Raw genomic sequence first — 18,960 nt, 5'->3', positions numbered from 1 at the left:
ATCCTTGACTTGATAGACAAGCTCAAAGAATTATATTCTTGAGAGTGCATATCTGACATGCTAGATCCTAATTTTGACTTCTTGCATAACCAACTTTCAGTTCAAGGAAGCTTCAGGTCTTACCTTGAAATTTTCTTTTGCCTCTTCCATCCAGCATGGACATGTTTTCTAATTAAAGATTACTGATTGTACATAAAAAAAGTTCCTAATAATCTTTTCTACACTAGTCCAACATAATCAAATGAGTCACTAAAACTAGCTGGAAAATACCAAGGAAACCTGCAGGCATGGCTGCCGCAATAATCAATCCTCGTCCCTCGACACTTATGCCAACACTCCCCTTCCTGTGATTCAATTTTCTCTCTATTTCATAACTATATGTACGTTACACGTGCACGCTTATTAGTGAAACAAAGAAGAAGTTCTGACCACACCCTTGAATTCCCACAAAACACCAAATCATCAAATCAATCAAACTATAGAAAAAGGGGGAAATTGTAAAGGGAGGGCAGGAACAGCGGATGGATTGGTCACCGTCCGTCCTTCCCCTCCCATTCTTCCTCGGCGGTTCCTCCTCACACCACACGCAGCTAGAGGAGCGCGCGCGCGCACGCTCGCACACACACGCGGAGGGGCCATAGGATAGGGCAGTGGAGGGAAGGCGGCAACAGATGCCGGGGCCGGGTAGCCAGAACGGACGGGCGTCGCCGCCCAAGTCCGAGAACATCCACGGCCTCGTGCGCGCTGGCGACGTGGCGGCCGTCCAGAGGAAGCTGCAGGAGAACCCCGCCCTCCTCAACGACAAGAATCCTGTGGTCCGTGCGCATCCTGTTACTTGCGTTCCCTCCTTCCTTGCCTTTCTTCAGCTTCAGACGCACGATCTTTGCTCGTTCCTGGCGTTCTTGACACGTGCAGTGTGGATTGAGCATACGAGATTCGTTAGAAAAGCAGCGTTTGTCGGTGTGAATATGTGGTTTTAGTCAGATTATATGGCCGAGGTTTGATTTTCTTGAGCTCGTTCTTGGATTTCATCCCCGTGTTGGCTATTCGCAATCTTCGCCCGTGACTCTCTGTACATTGCACTTGAACTGCATCGCCACCGTGTTTATTTGCTCCTCTTCGTGTAGTTAATGTGCTTCTTTGCTGTCTATTTCTTCCATTTTTGTGTGTAGGGATACGAGTTCCTTTCCGGAACCAAGAAAGCGCAACTACGATGGTTCTGAATTTTGCTTGTTCCGTGGTGCCGAATTTTGAATTTTCTATTCCTGCCGTGTTAGATTTTTCTTGTTGCCATTTCTGTTTCCTTGGAGTGTGCTGTCCTGCTTCCTTCCAAAAAATCCCCTTTGATTCGTTTGATTGAATATTGGATTTTCTTCATTATTTTGTTCCTTTAATTGTCTATTTGTCTTGGCTTCGATCCCTTTTCTAGATGGCCTGTTACCATTTAAGACGGGTCGCTTTCCCATGTAAATTATGGCATTGCTTTGGTGAACTGGCTAGATTTTACTCTCTGAGAAAACTGAGTATATTTGGATATCCTTGTCCTGTGCCCTCGCACAAGAGCCTTGATATTTGCACGAGTCTGGTTTAGTTTACAACAAAAATTAGGTGACTAACTCCGTCCTAACTTTAGTATAACTCCGTCATGTACTAACTCCGTCCCCAAATAACAAATAAGTGACTCAACTTTGTACTAGCTTTAGTATAAAATTAGTACAAAGCTGAGTCACTTATTTTGGAACGGAGGGAGTACTAGTTAGATGCCCATGCGTTGCCACAGATAAATAAAAAGAGGTGTGTCGGTGCAACAAACCCTGGTGTATGTTGCCCGAACTGTACACAGGCTCGAGGACAAGTTTACAACATCTAAGACAAGGCCAAGCAGAAGAGATAGCTCTTTGAGGAATCAAAGGGCGGATCAAAAAGACCAAGACAAGCCAAAGGAGCAGGATATCACTAAGGAAAAACCTCCCTTGCCGGGCAGGCGAGCCCGGTCAGGTCGAGGCCGCACCAAAGACAAGTCTCGAGACTCCCTTGGCAGGCTTGCCGGGGACGTCGGGGACTCCAACCCCACCAAGACACCACCGCTCCACCGCACAACGACTCAGGTCACTTATCAGTGCGGTGTCGAACCCCCAAGTGATCAAGTGGCTGTCCTCTGGCACGTCACAGCCATTTGAGGAGAAGATCCACCCTGCATGACACCCGTCCCGAGGCGTGTCAGGCAGACAGGGCGAGGGACAGCCAAAGTAGCGCGGCAAGGCTTGCCGGGCTACTCCCACGACGTGACACTAAGCGGTGCATTTAATGCACCCTGTCCTGTCTGCAGAGTTAGGTATGATAGCACTGTTTGCTTTCTGATCAATGCGTAATGACCACTTTGCCATTGTGGTGACCCCTTGACCTATAAAAGGAGGACCAGGCAACCTTAAAAAGGATTCAGACCCTTGTATACTCGTACGTGCGTAGCTGCCCTTGTCCCAAGGCGACCTTGCCGGGTTTGAGCGTTGCGTCTCCACTACGGTCCTCTCATCAATCCACCAAAGCAGGAGTAGGGTTTTACGCCTCGTGGCGGCCCGAACCTGGGTAAAAACTGCATGAGTCGTCGCTGCCGTGCTGTTCTACGACCTCCGCTCTTTGTGCAACGTGCCCCTCCCCCTTGTCGAACCACAAAGGGGCCAATAGTCCTATAGGTGATCGTGTTGTGCAACGACATCTTTGGCGCGCCAGGTAGGGGGAGGCGCTTGCGCGAACCCGAGGTTGTGACCAGCGCGTCAATCTTCATCATCGTCTTCTTCATCGACGGCTTCATCATCCATGGCGCCCAAGAAAAGGTTCGGCACTTCAGCTCACCCGTCCACCTCGAAGGCCCCCTCGCGTGCAGCCACTGGTGCCAAGGGGGCTAGGGGGTGCATGGGGACGTGTACGCCACGGGGAACGTGACTAGCGTAGGCGGCGCCATCACCGTTCCCCTTGCGGCCGAAGCGGAAGCAGGAGGCGCCGGAGGAGGGCAACATCAACAGCACCCTAGCGGCCTTGCTCCACAAGGTGCGGGTGGGGAGAATGTTATGTCTCCACCTCTCCACCTCACTGAAGGGCACAGCCGCAGCGATGGCGCTCGCTCAAGTGCGAATTGCGACCTTTCCTGCCGCCCCTGCTGCGGGTGCGGCTACGGGGCCCGCGCCATCCCTAGGGCAAGTTAACCAAGACGGTGCGCCGAATGGGGTCATCAATCCCCAAGCGCATCCACCTCGTCGCCACGCCACCCTGGCGACCGGCACGCGGCGACGAGGACACGACGCCACTGCTATCGGCACCGTCAGAAGTCGGGCGACATTGCGATCTGCGTCGTCGTCCGTGCCAGGTACCGCTTCGAAAGCCATGACGCGAGCCCAGCTCCTGTTGAGATCCCCGCCAGCAGCCGATCAAATGGATGAGTGGAGAGCCACCATTCAGAGCCTGATTGGTTTCGCTGAGGCGGGAGGATCACAGCGGGCAGGCCCGCCGCGGCCTCCACAGGCGGCAACAACGGCCCGAGCCGCTGGCCGTACCGAGGGGGTCACTCCAACAGTGCAGTCCCCTCAACGGCAGCCAGCGCAGGGGCCACAGTCAGAACCACGCGACCAAGAACCCGATGATGTGTCGATGGCTTCGTCTGATCCTCGGGCCCGTCGAGACCAGCGGCAGGTCCGGGAAGACATGCAGAGAGAAAATGCGTGTGTTACCATCGAACGACGCCGCGAAACCCGACGCCAGTCCGATAGGCGCAATGGCCCCGACGTTGACGAGCCCATGCCCGGTGGGAACAGGTACCTGCCTTTTAAGTTGGGTGCCCTGCCTTCACTCGTGAGCTACGTCAAGTCCGTTGGTCATCTGCCCGTATGTTCAAGCCAGAGATACCAGAAAAGTATGATGGAAGATTGAACCCGACAGAGTTCTTGAGCATCTACACCATCGCCGTTGAAGCTGCCGGGGGAAGAGATGAAAAGGTATTCGCCAACTACTTCCCTTTGGCACTCAAGCCAAATGTGAGGTCGTGGCTGATGCACTTGCCAGAAAATTCCATCTTGACCTGGGCTGACCTGTGCAATGAGTTTGTTGGCGCCTTCACGGGCGGCCGTCAAGAACCAGGGCGGCCCAGCGACTTGCAATTCCTCCCACAGAAGGAAGGAAAGAGTTTGCGGAAGTATATGCAGAGATTCAGCCGGGAGCACAGGAACATTCCAAACATCCACCCGGCAGCTGTGATTGCTGCATTTCAGTCCAATGTACGCAACCGCAGGATACGTTCCAAGATGAACGTCCGGTTGCCCAAGACTGTGAACGAGCTATATACTTTGGCAGATAAGTGTGCCCGAACAGAGGAGGGGAGGCGCCCGGAGAAGAAGATGGCGTCGACATTGACTCAGAAGACGACGACAGTGCTACCAATCAGAAGAAGAAGAAAAAGAAACGCAACAAGAAAGATGCAATTATATGCGTGGATAAGATGTATTGGGAGGCGGTCGCTGCCGAGGCTTCGGAAGCTACCGTCCCTGCCAAGGGAAGCAAGCAAAGGAGAGAAGCTGTCAAGGATACCGGCAAGGAATTCGGGAAGCGCGCTCTTGCGGAGGGCGCTACGCCTGTCGATGACTTGCCGGAAAGTTCCAATAGCAAGAGAACAAAGGTTGTTGCACTTGCTGTGAAGAAGGTCCCGGCGGGGCTGGTTGGCCTGATGGTACGTTCACTATCAGCTCCACCCTTGACGACAAATAGGAAAGCGCGCTCGTTGCCTTCCTGCGGGCGAATGTCGATGTGTTTGCTTAGCAACCATCTGACATCCCCGGCGTTCCCAGGGAGGTAATTGAGCACCACCTTGCTGTTTGCCCCCATGCCCGGCCCGTCAAGAAGAAGGTCTGGAAGCAAGCTTTGGAGCGGCAACAATTCATTGCTGAAGAGATCAAGAAACTTGAAGTTGCTGGTTTGGTCAGAGGGGTGTTGCATCCGACTTGGTTGGCAAATCCAGTGGTGGTGCGCAAGCGAATGGGAAATGGAGGCTTTGCATACATTTCGCAGATCTAAATAAAGCATGCCCGAAGGACCCCTTCCCCTTGCCGTGCATCGACCAGATTGTGGATTCCACCTCCGGATGTGACCTGCTTTCCTTCTTGGATGCCTACTCCGGCTACCACCAGATATTCATGTCCAAGGAAGATGAGGAGAAGACCGCGTTCGTAACCCCATGTGGCACGTATTGCTTTGCACGAATGCCCTTTGGGTTAAAGAGCGCCGGGTCCACCTTTGCAAGAGCCGTGCAGATTGGTTTTGAGCCTCAATTGCACAGGAATATTGAAGCTTACATGGATGACATCGTGGTCAAGACCAATGGCAGATCAACCCACATTCAAGATTTGGAAGAGACCTTTGCGAATCTGCGCAAGATCAACTTGAAGCTTAATCCAGAGAAGTGTGTGTTTGGCGTTCCCTCCGGCAAGCTACTTGGCTACTTTGTGTCTCACCGAGGTATAGAAGCCAACACTGACAAGATCAGAGCAATTGAGCAGCTTCAAGCACCCAGGACAGTCAAGGATGTGAGGCGTTTAACTGGATGTGTTGCCGCACTGAGCAGGTTCCCAAGTCCGCCGAGTGCGCCTTGCCGTTCTTCAAAATTTTGAAGAAGGCAGGCCCCATGAAGTGGACCCCGGAGGCAGAAGCAGCGCTGCAAGACTTAAAAACCTACCTTTTCTCTGTTCCCACCTTGGTTGCTCCTAAACCACAAGAGCCGTTGCTGCTATATCTAGCAGCGACCAATCAAGTGGTTAGTGCAGCCTTGGTGGCGTAGCGGGAAATGGAAGAAGGAGCAGCGGCAGCTACTGCCCTTCCCGGAGAAGGAGGTGAACTAGACACGGCAGGGTTGAGCGCGGATCAAGAGAAAGAGGGGCAGGATAGTGACGGCAATTCCAAGACCGTGGCAAGGAAGAAGATAGTGCAGCGACCAGTTTACTTTGTTAGCTCCCTATTGCAGGGGGCTAGATCAAGGTATTCTGGGGTACAGAAATTAATCTTCGGCCTCATCATGGCCTCGAGGAAGCTGCGCCACTACTTTCAATCCCACGAGATTACAATCGTCACCCGTTTCCCTCTGCAACGCATATTGAGGAATCCTGAAGCCACCGGCAGGATAGTTGAATTGGCACTGGAATTATCTAGCTTTGGACTGAAGTATGAAAGCACCTCAACCATTCAGAGCAAAGCACTGACAGAGTTTATCGCAAAATGGACACCCCCCGCACTGCAGTCGACTCAGCGCCTACGTTTACGACAGCCGCATCTCCTACGACCTCGGACCAGACTCACTCCCCGCGCGTCAACGCAAGCGTTCGGCATCGTCATCCCTGAGCGAGAGCACTGGGCCTGCCCGGGTCTCCACCCCTCGACATAACAAAGGAAGAGACAAGAAGTAAAAGGGGAAAGGTGCGTAGATGGACATCTCCGCTCCCTCTCACACCCCTTTTTATAGGCAAGACTGGGGCTAGGGGCTGGTCCTTCACCCCCACCCGCGAAGGACTCTTTTTGATCCAACCCATCGAAGCTGCCGACGACGGTCGGATCAGAGTACCGCCCTCTTACACCAATCCAAGAAGGCTAGACCTTTGCCCTGGCGCTCTTTCCCGCACCACGCGCCTCCGTTACCTACCCCAGTCGATGCATGCAGCATATGTGGCAAAGGATAAGGGCGTGGTGGAATGAGTGAATTGACAGTTACTCCCCCGTGGGTTAAAGTCATTCACGGGCCATTACATAAATGGCCCCACCACGATTGGCATCACACAACGCGCGGGAAAACCGGAAACTGACTCAAGCACAGGTTAATGAAGAAGCAAAGAAGACATCAAAGGAGGAGCTACCACTAGCTCTTCACCTATGTATTGGATAGGGCCTACCCTGACGACGCTCAGCAGCGCGTTCAGGCCAGGCCCGGGGGCTCCCGTCGGTGCAACATACCCTGGTGTATGTTGCCCAGACTGTACACAGACCGAGGACAAGTTTACAGCATCTGAGACAAGGCCAAGTAGAAGAGATAACTCTTTGAGGAATCAAAGGGCGGATCAAGAAGACCAAGACAAGCCAAAAGAGCAAGATATCACTAAGGAAAAACCTCCCTTGCCGGGCAGGCGAGCCCGGTCAGGTCGAGGCCGCACCGAAGACAAGTCTCGAGACTCCCCCGGCAGGCCTGCCGGGGACGTCGGGGACTCCAACCCCGCCAAAACAGCACCGCTCCACCGCACAGCGACTCAAGTCACTTATCAGTGTGGTGTCGAACCCCCAAGTGTTTAAGTGGCTGTCCTCTGTCACGTGGCAGCCATTTGAGGAGAAGATCCACCCTGCTTGACACCCTTCCGAGGCGTGTCAGGCAGACAGGGCGAGAGACAGCTAAAGTAGCGCGGCAAGGCTTGCCGGGCTACTCCCACGACGTGACACTAAGCGGTGCATTTAATGCACCCTGTCCTGTCTGCAGAGTTAGTTGATAGCATTGTTTGCTATCTGATCAGTGTGTAATGACCACTTTGCCATTGTGGTGACCCGTTGACCTATAAAAGAAGGACCGAGGCAGCCTTAGAAAGGATTCGGACCCTTGTATACTCGTACGCGCGTAGCTGCCCTTGTCCCAAGGCGATCTTGCCGGGCTTGAGCGCTGCGTCTCCACTACGGTCCTCTCATCAATCCACCAGAGCAGGAGTAGGGTTTTACGCCTCGTGGCGGTCCGAACCTGGGTAAAAACTGCATGAGTCGTCGCTGCCGTGCTGTTCTACGGCCTCCGTTCTTTGTGCAACGTGCCCCTCCCCCTTGCCGAACCACAAAGGGGCAGATGGTCCCATAGGTGATCGTGTTGTGCAACGACAAGGTGTCATCATAACAATGTTGCTCATATAATAAAATTGAGATGAAAAGACGTATGCATTTCAAGAAGAAACAAAAAGAATTACAAACATGTGTATTTTAGGTCTTGGATGCAAGATAGAAGTAAGAAAGCATGAATAAACAAACTTTAACTGAGGCACTACAACTGCAAGGACAGATAATCATGACAATTTTCAGAAAACAATCATCACTCAAATGTCTTCTTTCGTTTATTTGCCACTATTTCTTTACTTTTATACTTTCCGTCCATGTCCTAACCTAGCTTCTAGTATGTCCTTTGCTGAACAAACAAAGAAAAGGAGCAAAAAAAAGAAAAAGAAGAAGAAGAAACAACGAGAACATTACCAGATATGATGCACAAAATAGAGTGGCGGTACACAATCAAGTCTTTATTGTCCACTGCATAACCAATGAAAGATTGCACATCAATGTTCTTTTATGCTTTCTTAAAATCAATCGTCTGATGGAGCATATGGGTCTCAACAAGAGAAACGCGCTATCACGAAGTTACGTCACAAAAAACTAACAAAGATTGTAATCTTGTTATTAAACTTGGATATACTGTAAAGGGATATGTGTGATAAGCAACTTCTGAATGAAAATTAAGTTATTGCTATTTAGGTCGTTAGCCCTACCTTTAAAAAGTAAATAATCCCCAAAAAGGGGCAGAGGTAACACGATATCTCCTCTTGCCACAAAGCAGAGTATCTTCCATATAAAAAGCAGAGTGCCTCCCCTCACTATTTTAATTGTTACATTGGAGTACCAATGTAAAAAGGCAGAGTATCTTCCTTTACTACAGAACAGCTCATACCCAAGCACAAGAAATCAGACAAACTTTCAGCCTCTGCTTTGCCCTTTGTACACTGCACACCTCCACTCCACTCGCCTCTACCACTGGGGTGTGATCTCTTTGATTTGTCATCTCCGGCAAGCGTTGTTTAATTAAAAAGAAAATCAATGGCGATGTTATACAATCTGAAACATTTACACATATACACTGTTATACACAGATTATACACACGATTCACCCCTTTATTAGATAGGTGCCTTGGATTATGTTACATCTTGCAAACAAATACTCAACGCACAGCAAGCCACTGAAGGCAATGCTCTTGGCAGGCAACCTTTGTTGTATATATATCATTAGATTACTACTTAATGGAACAAACGTTCACCCTCTTCTTACATTAGATTAAGCTTGGACTAAAACCAAAGACACCTACTGCCTTCTACTCAGCAAAACAGTAAAATTAATATATTTTTTGTCCAGCCAGGAAATCTATGCTTAGTAAGATTGGAATCTTCTGGCTGTTTTTTTTAGCAAATCTCGGTTATCTTGAATTTATTTCTTGTGTTGATGCCGATGCTTATTATAACTACCTTCCTTGGTGAGAAACACCTTGAAAAATACCAGCCGACTTAGATCAAGCACAAACACTTTAGGCTATAGTTCTGTAGGATACCAGGTGCTGGAATATTTACATGTTGATCTGAATATGACAAAATATGACTACTGATAAAGAAAAAATATATCATCCTCACCTATGCCAATATTCAAATGGCTAATGACATACTCGTCCCTACAGCTGGTAACCACAACGCAACACCTTCCCGCTGCCTGCATTCTCCACGCTTTCCCATCTCTGTGTCATGATCATGGAGCTCGCCCTTGTTGCCACCACCCTAAAATTCAGAAATAGTATAGCCCTACAATGCGAAATTTAGTCAGTTTGAAGTCCAACAAGGAACTGAGTAACTTGGTCGTCTTCTTTGTGATGATATGAAACACCCAGCGTAAGATCTGAGACCATCACTGCATACATGTATACATGAAATTACTCGTAGTTTTTACCTCGTATCTAGAAGGCATAATTGTTGTGAACATGTAAATGTCTGAAGTATGAAGCGGCTTTGACAATAATTACATTGACTATACTTTCTCGTAAGTTGAACTATCGTGCAAACAAGCCACCAACTAACTTCAGTATGAACACAAAAATGAGCAAATAACACATCAATCAAGTGAAAGCAATGATCACCTCACATTCAGGGTCTGTCATGGTCATTCAGGTTGCTGTTATTTCCAAAAATGAATATTAAAGCAAGTATCCAAGTTGCTTCTCTGAAAGTTGTCTGTGTGAACTTCAAACATGTCCATGGAAAGCAATTTTAGATGACTGACCCTAGTATATAAATTGATTTCTATTGGGCTGCAAGAGTAGTTTATAGACGGTTCGACTGTTGCGCTCTTTGGGCAGGAATCTCCACTTAACAGCAAGAATTCACATACATGATTCTTTTTTTTTTGTTATCCCTGAAGGGAAAATATTCATCACTGAACACCTTCAGCAGACCATTGTTGTATAATTGAATCTTATTACTTAAGGATTTGTGAAGTGATTAGGCAAAAACATCAAGGAAGTCCAAACATGGTGGACGTAATTTAGAATCCAAGATTTCCGTCTCGTCCATATATTCAAGTTCAAACATGAACTGCAGTTCACTAAGCTATAATCCAACTAATTCAGAACTGACATGGTGTACCTTGTGGAGACGTAAATAGAGCACAAATCTGAAGAGGCGGCGATGTGCTCGGATGGAAGAGAAAGAAGCGGGGCAGAGCGCGACGAACGGTCTGCTTGCTCCTTGACGCAGCGTTGCACTGTGCTCGTGAGGCCGCGCTGAAGTTCTTGAGCGAGCTCCCCAGCAGTTTATGCGACCTCCAAGCTGTCTGGCGATGGCGAACAAGCGTGCCGGCAGGGTATGTGGCCTCCATGCAATCCCGGCGGCGACGAGCAAGTGACTCAGGCAGTGGGCATGGCCTCACTGCATGCAACACTGGCGACAGCGAGCGAGCATGGCAGGGGAAACTGAGCGTGCGGAGAGCGGAGGAGAAACAGCGAGGAAAATGGATGACGAAGCCGGGGAGAAATCGGGTGGGCGCAGCAAGGGGTTGCAGTTTCTCTAATTTGAATTTGGGGATTGGGATTGAAGGAGAGAGGCGGCAGGACAGAGGGATTGGGGGAGGCCATGAGGAGGCAATGGGATGGACGACGCGAGATGATTGTGGAAGAATGGCCGGTGCTAGCAGGCGCTTGGCAGTAAAATTTTGTTAGGTAATATTTCCTTCGATCAAAGCACATGTAAACCTTCATGTGCCTGAGTGGGAGGGCAGCGTTTAGACTCTTGCCGCTGCACGTTTCTTTATTCCTTCTTGACGAAGAGGCAGACGGACCATCAGGACGAACTGGTTCTTTTATAGGAGTAAAGATTTTATTACGTCATTGTCAAAACTATACCAGAAGGGGAGCCTTGGTGCAGTGGTAAAGTTGCTGCCTTGTGACCATGAGGTCATGGGTTCAAGTCCTGGAAACAGCCTCTTACAGAAATGTAGGGAAAGGCTGCGTACTATAGACCCAAAGTGGTCGGACCCTTCCCTGGACCCCTTCCACAATCAACTTTACTTTGGGTCTATAGTCCTTTTCTGCTTGCATTTCAGAAAATAGCATATGATAAAATTTACAATGACCATTTTCTACAATGACATATCTCCCACTGTGGCCAAATAGAACGCTTTTACAAAAATATTTACTTGACATGATCCTATACCTAGAGCTAACATCATGTATTACCCAATTGTGACATTCTAGAATAGGAAGGAAAGTCTGATTTTGAGAACGTGAATATGAGCGGGTGAATGACAGCTTAATTGCATGGAATTTGACTAGATCCCAGACAACCGTGGCTATACGTTCTTTGTCTATTCCTTTGAATTAGCCATGGGTAATGTTGTCCACAAACTGCGTATCTTACTTTTTTTTATGTACGATGCAGATGTGCCAAACACCACTTCATGTCGCAGCTGGATACAATAATACTGAGATAGTGAAATTCCTTCTTGATTGGCAAGGGCAAGGTGCAGATAGGGTTGAGGTGGAGGCAAAGAACATGGTAACTAAAGTACCACATTTGCTAGTACCTTATTAGCTCCTCTGCCCAGTTTTCTTTCCTTCTATGATTTGAGATTATCATATAAACTACCAATTCCGTTGCTCTTCAGTACGGAGAGACACCCCTGCATATGGCAGTAAAAAATAGTTCTTATGAATCAGCAAAATTGCTCCTTGAACGTGGTGTACATACAGGAGCCAAAGCAAATGTAAGATCTATCCATTTACTTTCTATTTTCTTTTTTAGGCCACCTGAGTTGACTAAATTCACACACTTAATATGTGTAATTCATATTGTTGCAGAATGGCATGTCACCATTGCATTTAGCTGTCTGGCATGCACTTCAAACCGGAGATTGCAGCACCGTCAATTTGTTGCTAAGCTATAATGCAGATTGCAATGCTAAAGATGATGTACGTACAGTTGATTCCCTAATAATGGTTCAATTACTTTCTGTACAACTGTATCAGAAATAGTAAACGTTGTTCTATCACATGTTGCCCCCAGGAAGGCAAAATCCCCTTAAATCATATCCCAGGAGGAGCTGGCAATGAGATGCTGCTCCAGCTCCTCACTCGCCATATGGAAGAACAAAGAAAACAAAAAGCCCTCATGACATGTCATGAACAACAGTCAATGGCGGAGTTTGAAGAAGCAATATCACAAATCGTGGGGTTGCAAGAGCTGAAAATGCAATTACGTCGATGGGCCAGGGGAATGCTTTTTGATGAAAAGCGCCGGGCTATGGGCTTAGGGATTGCTACCAGAAGAGCTCCCCACATGGCATTTCTGGGCAATCCAGGAACAGGTGGTGATCCACACAGAAGCTACCCTTTTTCTATTACAAAAATCCTTTTCAGTTCTCAGCATGATTTATCATTATGGAATTCATTGTTAGAGCACCTCTAGTAGAATTCCTAAAATGGGACACCCTAAAACCATTTTTAGGTCAATCCCTAAAAGTTTTCAGAGATTCCAGGGTGCTCCAGTCTAGTCTAGCAGATTCTCCAAAGCTGCAATCCCTATATTTTTTTTTGAGCATCAGTACAGAGACAAGCGCTCATATACACGCGCGTACACTCACCCCTATGAACGCACACACGCACACCCTACCCCTGTGAGCACCTCCGAGAGACTGAGCCGGCATATCATCTTGAGATTTACGAAGTCACCGTAGGCGCCTCGTCGTCAACGGGAACGTCTCCTCCCACTGAAAGCGCATCGCTGGAAATCCTGAAATAAATCCAGGAATAATGCGAGCACCAGGATTTGAACCCTGATGGGTTGGGGATACCACTGTCCACCTAACCAACTCAACCACGGGTTGATTTGTTTCCTCCATTTCTCTTCTCTTTGTGATTCACCCCATTACAACTCCATTTTCACATCATATTCAAACTCTTATTTTCTACCCCACACAATCAATGATATTGCAATGCCATAACTTTGAAATTTTCATATTCAAACTCAAACACAACATAGCATCTAAGATGCACGACATGATCCGAAGTAGTTCGTTACTGATATAGGACCAACCTATGGTGTGTCCCGATCTTCAGGAATTGGAGGTGGATTTGGAGGGAGATCACGAATAACACGGAGAGCACAAGGCGAAATGGGGAAAACACAAGAGGAGAACACTCTATTGGAGAAGATCCACACACAAGTACTCAAATCTCAAGTCAAAGTGGTGCATCACAAGCATTCAACAACAATGGAAAGTAAAGATAACTAGGGTAGTTCTTCCCCAATCTCTAAGAGATGTGTGTGTGTGTGCGCGCGCGCGCGCGTGCGCGTGTGTGTGTGTGTGTGTGTGGGGGGGGGTCTTAGAGAGATGGTCTTCCCCAAATCTCTAAAAGAGATGGAGGCCTTGGTTAATCCCTTGGGATTCTTCTCCTAATGGAGGTCTTGATCCTCCAAGATGAGATAAAGATGAGCAAAGCTCTCTTAAGATCTATTCATATGCTTTGCTAACCCTAAAATGGAGGAGGTATATATAGGTCCAAGGCATGAAGGGGTAAGTGGTGGCAACAAGGGAAAGGTACATGGGCCTTGCACAAATTATGCGCGCAGGCAACACCACCAGACAGTCCGGTTGGGAGGACCGGACAATTTGGTCGATTAGACCCCTTGACCGGACAGTCTGGTCAGTCCAAAGAGCCCCGGGTGCGGCTCGAGCGGTGATTGGACAGTTTGGTCCGCCTGACCGGACAAGTAGTGCTACTTTTGCACACCTTCTTTCGTTGCTCCGTCTTCTTCCGTTGCCGCTTCCATGCTTCCCTCGCAGATGGTTTAGGCGTACCCTTGTGCTTCCACTCCTTGATACGCGCGAAGCTCTGCTCAAACCTATACATGTACGAGGGAGGGTCAAGTATATCATCCAAGAGAGAACCAACTAGACACACATAAAGGTTATAATTAACCTTAGTATGCGTGATGCACGTGTCCCTTTGCGATGGAGCCAACCCCCCTCCCCCCCAAAAAAGATCCAACCTCTGATCAAAGTTCAAATCACTATGGGAAAGAGAAAAGAGAGAGACCGGAGTCGACGCAAGAGTGGAACTTGTCAAACACCATGTACTCATCATCTTCACGGTCTATATGGCCACTCTCCAATGTCGCTCCTCAATCCATGACATGTATATATGCAAACAATAAGGAAACAACAATGAAAGTGTAGCCCATTCTTCATGCTCATATCAAGATGGCTCAAAGGGAAAGAATTCACCTTAGGAAGGTTCCCGAAGAACTTGTTGGCAAGCATAGTGTATATCTTCTCGTGGGCAAGATGTCTCATGGCAACACCACCTTGTGATTCCTTCAAATGAGCAAACGGAACCAACAGTTTGGAACACAAAGGTGGTTAGCGTGAGCACAATAGCCATCATTCATGTGGTGATTCACCCAACAAGTGTTGTCATTGTGCTCAGTATAATGTGTGCCACGAGGATGAGGAGTATGTGCCATTCACCTCAATTCATACCGTTCCTCACGTCGGGCTTGTTCATCATCTTGCGCTTCTCGTTCTCTTCTTTGGCGCTCTTGGTGTTGGAATTGAGCGTCACGGAGTGCTCATTGTGCTTCGTTTCCTTGGCGAAGGGTGTCTTATTCTTCTTGGCGCATTTGTTGCTCAAGGGCATCTTGTTCTTCATGACGGCGTCGCTCACGCTCTAAGATGCGGTCTTGTAATCCATTGTCGCGGATTGGAGGTGAAGCTTGTCGATCGTGGCGTTGGTCTCGAAGACGAGCACGAGGCGGTATGGAACTTGCATTGGATGGGGGCTCCAAAGATTGGTGACTTGAGCGTCTTCTCCTTGATGAGGACGAAGATGATGAAGACTTGCGGTTGACCATCAATGCTCGAAGTTCATCCATTTGAGTTGTAATCTTGGCGTCGAGGTACTCCCTTGTCCGCGCTTCGGATTGGGATGACATTGGCGAGACCATTGATGCAGTCGTTCAAGACACCAATGGAATCATGCATCACTCATTGGAGGCCGAAGTGATCAGTTTTGGTGACGGAGTTGTTTGCGTCTTCGTTGTAGTCGAAGACCGGGTTCGATGCGCTTGGCCTATCCATGACAAGACTCGAGCAAAGGTTAGTAGGAAATGAGAGAACAATACCAAATTACCTTTCCCAAGGTTGAGAATGTATCGAGTATCACTCAATGTGAATGCTATAATAGTGGAATTGGTACCAGACTTGTTTCTCACACCTACAAAGTAAAGCTTGTCGAGGAGCTCGGTTAGGATAATTGGCACAAAATTCAAGCAAGTTTAAGTCAAGATATGCAAAATGTTGAAGAGGATTCACAAATTGCAAGTAAAGCAAATAGATCAATAGCCATGAGTGGTACATGGGAACACGCACACAGATGTGCAACCAAGGAATGCACAAAATGTGTTTCCACGGAAAAGCTCATGTTGCACAACGCGAGAGAGACACTAGCACGATTGCTCAAATGGGCGAGATATGTCCTTGTGCACCAACCTATAAGAACGAAACATGTCTTCTATCCCAAGTATGCTTAAAAGCTTTTCTCTCGTTTTTATGCTTCCTTGCCAAGATGCTTGATGCACGAGCCGATGTAGCAATTATGTATGCACGGGAGTAACTTATGACACAAGAGATGATAACAAGACTGATGCACGCAATTGCAGCTATGCGTAGTATGTATCACTACAGTGCACAAGTAACTTGGCCCGACAATACTCAAATGGCTAGTCTCAACGGGCAAGTGACACAGAAGGCTTGGGGCTAACAATGCAATGGCAAGGGAAGGTGAGATGATGAAGGAATTGATACCTACATCAACATACCTTCGTTGAGGTCGGAGAAGTTACTGTCCTTGCTTACGGTCATGGTGTCAAAGGGTGAAGTGGTCGTTGTCGATGACGAGTTCGTAGGCGATGATGAATGACGGTGATTTTGATGTCGTCGCATCCCTAATTAGCCGAAACACATTAGGAAATGGAAAACCGCAACTCAAAATCTCAAATAAAATGGGTCAAAATTAGGTTATGAAGCGGAAGGTAGGTTGTCGTGGGCGAAATGGGTGGTATTGCAGAAGGTATGGTGGTGTAAAGGTTGCTACGTATGCGAAAGGCTTGGTGGTGGGGCTTAGTTTTTTTTTTGGATTTTTAGTTTCGATAGGCTGAAGCCGGATGATCTGGACTAGGTTTCAGATTGTCTGGGCGTTGGCTGGATCGTGGGGGATGGGATCCGGATGATCCGGGCAAGTCAACTCGTGGAGAAAACTGCTCGGGATGAACTCGAAATTTTGGGGATAATTTTTTGGGGGTGGATTTCGTGGTGGGGAAAGGTGTGGGGGTTGGGGAAGGCCCGATCCACTTGCCAAACAACAAATTCATGGATCCAAATGAACAAATTCTCACAAGAACCAACAAAATGAAAAAAAAATGGTGGGGCTATTTTTGGTGAGAATTTTCAAAATTGTGTGAAAAGAAACAAAAATAGGCCAGAAAGTGAGAGGGTGGAGTGACTCCACGATGTGAATCAACCTTGCTTTGATCGAAGATGATGTAGGGTGGAACCCTAGATGGCTAATCTTTTCACACTTGGAGGGGGAAAAGGAAGAACTACCAAATCACAAGAGGGAAAATCACTCAGACAAGTCCAAATCACACATCGACTAGAATAACACACATGAGATTCACAAGAATATAAGAACAATCCAAGGGAAGTAGCACTAGGGTAGAGTTCATCTCAAATCCTAAGGAGATGAGGGCTTGGAGATCTCAAAAGATCCTTCTCCCATGGGAGGTCTTGGTGATCCTATGATGGAGATTGCTACCGACTGATAGTACTCCCTAGCCATGGTTGGGTATGGAATCATCGAACTCACGATACAGAGACGTGGAGAGGAAGAAAGAGTCGAGGAAGAAGACTTGTTTCAGAGGAAGGAGAAGCTAAGTATCTTCTCCATGACAATCTTGGTGGTACCTAAGTGTGCACAGGGTCTCCGCTTGAGGTAGCATCCATGTCTCACGTGAAGTGAAGGGAAGCTCAATAATGAGAGAAGACAACTCGTTCTTGATAGCTCGTTTACGTGCTCTCGTCAACTTGGTGCTTGGGGCGATGGTGGTGTATCCATGCGGATGACCGTAGGGTGCTCCGCACCAGAATGTCTCAACTCATCACCATATGCCCGCCATGGTTGAAGAGAAAGTCATGCTCAACCATCTCATTACCGTCGCTAAGGATGAAGGCCATAAGGTGTGGATCATCATCATTCACCGCCATGATGACCAAAAGGGAATATCCCATGCTTGGCCATCTCACGTGTGGTGACCCCGAAGATGGAGTGGTCTCCCTTGCTTGTAGTTGGCCGCCTTGATGTTGGTGTCGTAGCTTCTTGTCAGTGATGGTGTCGGTGTAGGTGTGATCTGGAAGTAGATGGTAGCTTGGACGCATGTGCATTTGAATGCCTTCTTGAAGGTGATCTTGAAGAAGGACAAGACTTGCGGTTCTTGAGCATTTGCTGAAGAAGCTCTACTTGTGTGTTCACCCTGGCGCCAATCTTGGCATCCCAAAGGTCCATCTCAGCATCAAACTTGTCATTGTTGGACGAAATCAAGCAATTTGAAGTCCATAATATGTAAAAGTTGGAAGAGAATCACAATGAACTCAAAATGGCAGGGAAGTGTTCGCGAAAGGATGGATACTGAAGCAAAAGGAAAATCACACGTGGAGATAAATGGGGTAATGCAACTGTAGGGATGAGCAATATAATATTGCCTAATGAACACTAAGCTTGTGTTGCACAAGCACAAGGAGAGATGCTAGCTTGGTTGCATGATAGGGCAAGATTCGCAACTTGGCACCAACCTATGTATGTAAGCGTAACGTTTCCTGTTTCAAGTATTCTTAATTCCTTATGCACAATTATCTTTTGCTCAAAATGATCTTGCTTATAAGATTTTGTGACTCTTGCTCTTTCTTTCTCTTTCTTTTGTACGCTCTTTTTTGCACTTCTCTTCGTCTCACCACTTTCTTGAGCCTCGACCAAATATGCAAGACAAGTATCACAATATGATGCTAGGAGTAAACTATAACATGATATTATGCAATCACTAAGGTGCTCAAATTCACAAGGCCCGACAACACTCGGATAGCTAATCTCAATAGGTTTGAAAGGTATTCGCAAAGAATGGTGGGGCTGTCAAGTGTAATGGCAAGGAAGGCAAAGTTTGTGAAGGAATGGATACCTTCGTCACACTTTACCTTTCACAAAGTCGGAGGTACCGGCCTTGCTTCCGATTGAAGGTGTCAAAGTATGGAGTAATTGCCGGTGTAGGCGAGCTTGGTTGTTGATGTAGTTGATGTAGAGGTACAAGTATTGTTGTAGACGTCCAAGGTCTTAAGCCAGCGAAGATAAGCTTGATAGGTGGAGGAGATATTCTTTGACGATGAAGTACCTCCAAATTTTTCTTGGCCAAAAGATGTGGAAACCAATGTGAGGATTAAAAGCACACCGATAGCTTCAAAGCGAGCCCAAGAACACTGAAATTGGAGTCTGGATGTGGAAGTTATGGCCAAAACATGGAACCAGCCGAGGCATTTTTTTGTACTACCGGGTAGTT

At 47.6% G+C, this 18,960-nt stretch overlaps 1 protein-coding gene across 2 annotated transcripts in view; it reads left to right on the top strand.

Moving 5' to 3' along the window:
* Positions 1–505: 505 nt before the first annotated feature.
* LOC123137034 (protein CbxX, chromosomal) overlaps positions 506–18,960 on the top strand; it is a 23,519-nt gene continuing 5,064 nt past the window's right edge. Inside the window, exons 1-5 of one of the 2 annotated variants that reach the window (XM_044556577.1) lie at positions 506–815; positions 11,740–11,856; positions 11,966–12,064; positions 12,159–12,269; positions 12,364–12,664. In XM_044556577.1, coding sequence (XP_044412512.1) covers positions 672–815; positions 11,740–11,856; positions 11,966–12,064; positions 12,159–12,269; positions 12,364–12,664 — 772 coding nt within the window. In that variant the 5' untranslated portion in view covers positions 506–671. Of the gene's footprint in view, positions 816–10,499; positions 11,022–11,739; positions 11,857–11,965; positions 12,065–12,158; positions 12,270–12,363; positions 12,665–18,960 lie in introns of those variants that run through there. The other variant, XM_044556578.1, reaches the window with a different exon arrangement.

Source organism: Triticum aestivum, chromosome 6B (assembly GCF_018294505.1).
Source record: "Triticum aestivum cultivar Chinese Spring chromosome 6B, IWGSC CS RefSeq v2.1, whole genome shotgun sequence".
NCBI classification, from domain to species: domain Eukaryota; kingdom Viridiplantae; phylum Streptophyta; class Magnoliopsida; order Poales; family Poaceae; genus Triticum; species Triticum aestivum.
This window is presented reverse-complemented; position numbering and strand designations above follow the sequence as displayed.